Raw genomic sequence first — 7932 nt, 5'->3', positions numbered from 1 at the left:
TTTTTTTTTTTTTTTTTTTTTCCCCTGACCCCTTGACATTGGCCTTATTTTTGTAAAAGATAGGAAAGAAATCTTCTGTTGTGTTTGTTTGTAAACTGAGGATGCAATCACTTCCCTACCTCGTATATTCTATTCCAGAAACTCTCTGGTCACCAGGGTCATCAGAAGCAGATATTTCTCAAGCTCTCTCTCTTGTTCCCAAGTTTTCCATCGGAAGTTTCCTCTTGGCATCACTGTCATTCGACACTAAAGGGACAATCATCCCATGAGCAAAAGCCTTGTGCATGTGAAAGAGAATAACTGGGAATGCCTGGCGGTGTAAAACCACTTTTAAAAATTTAATATTAAAACACTAAGCCAATATGTGTTCTGCAGAAACCAGCCAGTCCTAAGCACACTACGGTGGCCAAGCCATAATAATTATTCCTGGCTGAACAGCTGCAGTCTTCCTCCCACAGAAATAAAAATGGTAGGAAATATGCCATGGAGCCCAGATGTGTGTATTTGTAGAACTGAAAACTTGATAGAGGCTGCAATGATGCAAGGTATGTGAATGTTATCAGGCCATTTTATGAAAAGACAAACTGAGGGCAAAGGTTTATGACTTGTCAAAAGTAACACATGGCAGAGCAAGGAGTTCTGGGCTCTACTCCTGCTTTACAAGCCTCTAAAGAGTACACTAGTGCCTTGCTCTTGCTATGTGGTTCAGATACGATACACTATAAACTTCCATCCTTTTTTCGGTGTATTGCTGCTCTGACTGCCCATTAGTAACTGGGGTTAGTTTTACTGGACTGATTTCTGCTCTAGAGCTACAAGCGATTAACTATTAATACTAACGCACAGCTTTCTGTATGAGCTGATACTGAGTGAGATTGAACATATGGGAAATTATACTACTGCCTTGGAGTTCAACATGCCCTTCCCTTGGTGTATGATTTCAACCACCTCATGGTGTTCCTTCACAGCAGGAGGCTGCCATGTGGCAGAATTACTGTGGATAACACATGTATATACACTTGCAGGGGTCACTCACCACTGTAAATTGTTTATGTGATATATAGCACTGTATTCATAAAGGGGAGAATGAAATGTGTTTGAATTTATACATTTTTTTCTCCAGAGGGATACAAAACTCTTTCCATATTTCTGATGGACTAAAAATTTTCCCCAGCATACTGACTCTCACAAATGCTGCACGCAAGAAGCATTTTGAATCTGCAGAGATAGTTTAAGTAAGTGAGAATGAACTTTGGCCAGGATAATCTTATCAGTGTATTGATCTTGGCCCTACTTATCATTGCTCTTCAGCAAAAAGCTCCGGTGGTACAGACACTGCTTTTGCTGTGCATTGAAATCGAGCATCGGTGTTAATAGAAGAGTCAGACCATGGCTTCTTGGGTTTGCCTGGGAAATATTTCCTTCATGTGAAGCCTAATGCAAGAGTGAAAGAGGGTGAAAGGGTTCATGTTATCATTTTTTTTTAAAAAAAGGGTACTGTTGTTCAGTGAGGGACCAGCAGAAAAGACAGGAATTCCTTACCACACAGATTCCAGATCCATCAAGGCATCTGTTTGCATTACCATTACAGTTGCAAGGAGAGCATTTTCCTGAGCTGGTACGGTAGAAACCTTCTTGACATCCCTGCAATGAAACAAATAAAATTAAAGTGTTTCCTATGCATTTGTATTCAGAGAGTTCGGTTTGGCTGAGAGGCAGGGGAAAGCAGGAATTACAACCGTGGGGTCTCCCCGGAGCAGACTGCACGACCCCACCAGGGCAGACCACACGCACGCTGCTGAAGTCCAGTCTGTTCTTCCACTCCCTGCCCTGCGCCTGCCTTTTTGCCTTACAGTCTTTAAGCTGTCGGCATCCCTGCCTGTGTCCTGGCGCCGGCCAGCACTGGGTGTGTAAATTCTTGTTCTCCACTGAGGAACTTCTACCTCATCATGCCAAGGTGGTGAGATGGGCCAGGGTGTCCTCAGGAGCAACCTCTGTTGCTCAGGCAGCACCTGCTCACCCCGCGCAGTCTCCTCAATCACCTGCGGTATGCCAGATCCGTGCAGACTCAATAATTTTTGGATCCTAAATCTTGTACCCTTGCTAACTCTTGCAATGCTGTTGCAGAGCTGATGTGAAGGCCCTAGCATGTCATTTAGATCTCCAGAAATTATTTACCACACCCTGGTTTCTGCTAGCATTTACAAACACTATCCCTGAGGTGGCTTTCAGAGATTGAGATATGCCAGGCTCTCCTGGAATATTTTTTGTGGCTGCCTCTACAGCACTTTGTGTGTCCTGTGGCTCTCGAGGTCACTTACCCTTGCAAAAAGTGGGAAACGTGGGAAGTTCAAGTGAATCAGAAGGATATGACCCTTCTTGCATTTGTATGAGCTATGAGGCTTATTATTATATTGTATGGATCTAGTAAGGTTTAGATTTCCTTTGATTCTCCCTCTTCCTCATTGTCCTAGGTTGCCCTGAAATAAAGGATGATTTCTTTTCTGCACTGAGCCAACCACTGCTTCTCACGCCCACTGTAAGCTACGACATGAAGAGCAGGTCTGCAGTGTCAGATGCAGCACCGCGCAGCGGTACCTCCACTAGCTGCAAAATCGAGCCTGTGAGCGGTGCTGCTAATTAGCCCTGCCGTGGCGGTGGCTAATTAACCCTGGCACAGTGCGATGGCCGTGCTGCTTCTGGGACCTGGGCTTGTACGTCTGCACGGTGCTGCAGTTATAGCTGTGGAGCACGGGGTAGCAAGAGCCAGCAAGCCCGAGATTCATCTGCCCGTTAGCTTCCATTCTCAAGGGTGGGTAGATGCTTCTATCCAGCCAGATAAGCTGCTTGTTTAGAAAATAATGTATCTTACGGGATGACTAACAACAAGCTTTAAAAATGAGGTTTACAAATGAATCATTAATCCAATCTTATCCCAGAGAGCTCAGAGAAGCGGAGATGAACATAAATGGAAATCTCGTTTGCCTTTACCATTCTTACGCATAATATTTTATCTGGTTTGCTTTGGAAACACTTTCTTAGATAATAGCTCCTAGGAGGAAAAGCCTTCATACCATGGCCACTTTGGGACAGCAGAAATACCATCTATTTGTGCTGCTTGTTTCTGTCAGTTGTTTAGTCTTAACCCAGAGCTGTAGGACTGGCTCCCACCAGACTAAGGGTTACAGCTGAATGATTACGCCACACACTGTGGAAGGGAGACGGTTAGTTTCTAAATTGAAAACAGATCCTTATCCCAGTGTCTGTCTTGGCAATCTCTCTCTCCGCCCATACAGATCTAAGGCATGTTATATTCTCTGATGCCCCTCAACTGGTGGGTGGTCCTAGCTGGCCCATTAGTGTCTATACGAAAGCTTTCTTGGTTTTGCAGGTCTAAGCAGAATTATTTTTTACTTACGATGGTGAACATGGACAATGGAAATGTATGAGTGTGTGTAAAGGTGTCTATGCAAATCCTTCAGTCAGCCGTAAAGATCATCCCCTTTATACTTCAGCCCCGAGCATGCCTGCGTTGCAGCCCTGTGTGAGTTTCCATCTGGTCCACTCACCCGCAGTAACAGGTTCAGTGCGGTTCAGTGCAACGTCACTGGTTCCAGCTGTACGGGCAGGGTTGTACGGTCTTTGCTGAAGTCCACTGGGAACCAGTTTACCCCCTATTCTGAGCAGATGCACTTCTCAGTTCCTCAAGACATCTGCCTCAGTTTTGGGTGCCTCTGCTATTCTCGCTGTCTGAGCCCGTCTTGAAAACGAGATGCAGGGTCCTAAGTCACCTGAGTATTTTTTGGCACCATTTGTTCCCCACACTATTCAATTTGTCACAAAAACATGGAAGTTGCAGATGCTCACTATTTTAACAGAATATTTTAAGCCATCGATTGCATCAATTTAAACCAGAAATGAGGTATTGACAATCAATGCTATGAAGGAAGTGGGAATGAGGGGAAAATGGGATCCAGATTGTTTCCTTCGGGTCCAGAAGTTTTCTCAGGCATTCTCAATGATTCCAATATATTTTTGTTGCTCCTTGCCCTACTAGTGATAATGGAGTGATTGGTTAGTTGTTCCAGGGCGTGAGCCAACATCGTATCTATAAAAAGAAGTGTCAGAGTGTTTAGCTAATTGAGGGATTCAAATGGCCGAATGTTCTGGGAGCACGAAATGATTGCACACAAAGCACAAACAGGTCTGGAACAAAATGGAAATACCCTCCCTGACAAATCCTTATGTAGCAATTGAGTGAGGAACATTTCCATCCACTGTCTGTTTCTGGATGGTGAAGACAATTAGTAGGCCAAAATGCTGGGTCTGCACTAGCAATTATGTCTTCACGATTATTAGATTCTTTTTTCTTTGCCTGAGGGACAATGTTTGTTCCAGTTCAAGTTGAGAAGTCCAATCTAATGTGGATCTCGCTGAGCTCTCGAAAATCTTTTACACCCATGGTGCATTTATTTTCCCCCTCCTTGCATCTGGATTTAATTATTACGTTTCTTAAAAACAAGAACCAGCTGCAGTGCTGAGAGCGCTGTGGAGACTGTAGTCACACTCTGTGTCTTCAGACCCTTCTGCTGGTATGGGCGCACGATGGGACTGACAGTGGAAGACAATCCACATACACAGGGTATGAGTTTACTCCCGTATTATAGTCAAGCAGTTCCACCGACTTCACTGCAGCTGCTCCTGATCTGCGCCTGCATAACTGAGGGCAGAATCAGGTCCCCGTTCCGTCCCTGCTGCCAGCGAGCGGAGCGGTGCGGCCGAGCCGGGGTGTTTGCTGTGCCCCTGCCTCTTCTGGCTTGCTTCTCCCAAAAGAGGAGCGCTGTGCTGGTAACATGCACACTGTTCTCTGTGGTTGCATCTGCACCAGTCGCCTGAAGAAAGGCAAGGCATGGTTTCAGGCACCGGTTTATGATCACCCATACTGACCGACAGTTCATTTTCTGCCTTGATTTTGCTCTTTGACAGATTGTGATTTTCCTGAAAACGTCCAGGCACAGCTCAGGGCATGGCATCTGTTAGGACGTGCTCCCGCAAGGCAGTCTGTATGGGACTGCTTTTTTCCTGGGCAAACATGGAGAGAGCTGCAGCACGAGGATGTGAGCTGTCTTACGCTACTTGACTAGGAGGTCCCACACTGCTTTATTCAGTAATTCAGATGTAGCCATTGACTCTCTCATCTAATGATAAGAAAACATGGCATGTTTCTTTAGTTAGTACGAGAACTTGTGACTTTCTGTGAATATGCAAACACACAAAGGGTCTCTTTCTTCCACAATAAAAGGGTCCCTTGGATCCACACCAGTGTTTGTTGTTTCCAGAGTTTTCTCTTGAGTGCTGGGGTACATGAAGGGATGTGGATTCAGGGCCTACATTAAGACATTTGAGCCTTTGTTATATTCATTATACTCATGCCTGCCAGTCTTGGATCAGGAATCTCATTACATTTGATCCAAAACAAACCCAGAAGAAAAAGATGGCGCTTGCCTCCAGGACCATTGTAAAAAAGGAGACAGCCGGTGCACTTGGGGAACTGAATCTGAGGAACAGCACTCGAAGTAACAGTCGCGGCACATCAGCTGCCAAGTTGCTGCTAAGTTTAGTGTCCGCTGAGACTTGGCTGTAGCTGGCCAGCAGTATTATGCTCTTTGCTGCTAGAGACCGAGTCAAAAGATGTGCTTCCTTCCAGGTCTGAGAAGGAACCTCAGTGGGCTGCACAGATGTTCAGACATGAAGGCAAAGATGAAACATTACAGTATTAACTTAGTATACTGATTCTCACTTCAAAGGTCTGCTCAGGATAGTAAAAGTGAGTGCAGTCTGGGCACGGTTGAATCCTATAAACTCATGGGCTTGTGGTGAAATGAAAATTAACTTAATTTACCTAATATCCCAAATCTATCTGCAAAAATATGAAGAAGTTCTATCCTGTGTCACAAACACCTGTATTTTGTGTAGAAGGGTGATTTTTGATGCCAAGAAGCAAAAATGCACATCTTTTTAGTTTCTGGCAGCCCCCACATATTACTTCTTCATATGCCAAGAGGCGAGATAAATGACTGTAACATAATTTATGGTATGCTGTCCAAGTCATAGTAACTGCTCCTGATCATGCTCTTTCAGCCTTCAGTGGAAGAGAATTAAATTAATTCTCATTGCCTGTCATCTGGTGATGGTAAGAACATATATAGATAGTTACCTCTGGCTGAGCTGACATACCACAGCTTGTTCACCTGCTTTATCTTGATGGTGTAGCAAGTTCACTGGACATATAGTTTCAATTTTAAAAGATTTTTTGTGCATTTGAGTTTCTATTTTTTCTGCGGTTTGACCTGTTCTGTAAAGGTGGTAAAAATGTTGTCAGAAGATATATACTTAAGAGAGCCTTAGTTTGAGAACTGTGAAGTCTGGTGTGACAGGCTATCTCCCAATCGAAATATCTACGGAGAATGGTGACACTTACTGTGAATTATTTGCATAATAATATTTATCACTTGACATATTAATCAACAGTTTCAGAAGTGTTGGACCCTCAGAAGTCTTCACTGTCTCTTATGGAGTGAAAGAAAAGAAGAAAAGAAAACAAACTCTACTTGAACATTATCAAGCTTCGCCTCAGAGCCCAGCGAAAAGAAAATAGAAAAATGTTGCTCCTCTGATATAACAGGTATCATATCAGCCATAGATACCTGTAAAAGTAGGACACATGAATAAATAAAGCCTAAGTTTTTAATGCGCTGATGAAAACAACCAGACAAATTGAGTGGAGCAATGTCCCTTCTTGACAGCTTCACATCAAGGCGTAATGTTTTTCTGGAAGGAACGGTTTAGCTGGACAGTTTAGAACTCAACATGATACTAAACCCCTGAAACTCTCCATCTTCTGCTATAAAGGGGTGAGTGAATACTCTAAACATCCTCAACCTGTTTTCAAATCTGTGTGCCAAAAAGTGACCAGTCTGCTGGAAGTGCATGGCATTGCCATGGAAACAACAGCCCTCTGCTCCTTGAGGACATTTCCAAACCCAACCCAAACATGCTTGCTTTTGTTTATTTTTTTTTCATGAGCAGTATTTGGAATTGGCAGCCACAGTTCTGAGGCCTTTTTGAAGATTGTTTGCTTAGGCCAGCTTGAGATGAATAGCCTACTGCCCTTCCTAAAAATAAAGATGTTTTCCTGCTTGAATATCTCCCAGTACTTTCATCTATGTAATTATTTATTAGAAATAAGAACATTACAGAAACAAGTCTGAGAAGGCAGTCCTGTACTGTACATTTGATTCTATTTCAGTTTCTCTGGTTTTCTCAGAATAGGCAGGACTCTTTTCTGAACAGATTCCTGGTCTTTATCACTTACAAATACGCCTTCACTTTCAGAAACACTCAGTCCCGAGCCAAGCGCTCACAGAAAGCATGCCAGATGTTCAGCATTCAGCAGGTCTCACCTGGCCTGTCTATGTCAGCCATGAAGACAGTCCCAGGCTGGACCCTAGAGGACCTCCATGCCCCAGGGGCAAGGTTGGGCTACCTCAGCTGTGGCCATGCTAGCCCGGGGCCGTCCTGGCCAACAGCCTCCGCATCTGGGCGGCCGGACTGCGTGTGTGGGAAGCCCAAACCACAGCAGGCTGGGAGCCATCAACATGGAGACATCCACGTGGAAAGAAGCCAGCTAGACACCCTTCGTATGGCTTAATTTCTAAGGGCACCTTCTGGTTCCCTCCAAAAGGCCCGCTTTGTGCTGCACTACAAGTACTGCTTTGCTAAACTGGGATGTAAATAAACAAAGCGTTTGACTCCATGGACATCCTAGCTTAAAACCACTCCGGGCAGGCACAAATTGTATGGCTTATCACACTTGGAAATCATTAACTACAAAATGATCTTCTTTATCTTGGACAGGTATACGAGTCTACT

General features: G+C 44.2%; 1 protein-coding gene across 1 annotated transcript in view; it reads right to left on the bottom strand.

Annotated features, from left to right (window-relative positions):
• The window catches only part of LOC104159419 (laminin subunit alpha-4-like), a gene marked incomplete at its 3' end in the record, with an annotated part of 31507 nt that overhangs the window by 8834 nt on the left and 14741 nt on the right, over positions 1-7932 (bottom strand). The window contains exon 2 of the mRNA XM_009697318.1: positions 1543-1644. Within this exon, the coding sequence (XP_009695620.1) occupies positions 1543-1644 (102 nt within the window). The remainder of the gene's footprint in view (positions 1-1542; positions 1645-7932) is intronic.

The sequence above is a fragment of the Cariama cristata genome, unplaced genomic scaffold (genome assembly GCF_000690535.1).
Source record: "Cariama cristata isolate BGI_N322 unplaced genomic scaffold, ASM69053v1 scaffold7353, whole genome shotgun sequence".
NCBI classification, from domain to species: domain Eukaryota; kingdom Metazoa; phylum Chordata; class Aves; order Cariamiformes; family Cariamidae; genus Cariama; species Cariama cristata.
The sequence above is the reverse complement of the archived record's forward strand: the minus strand, read 5'-3'. Positions and strand labels throughout refer to the sequence as shown.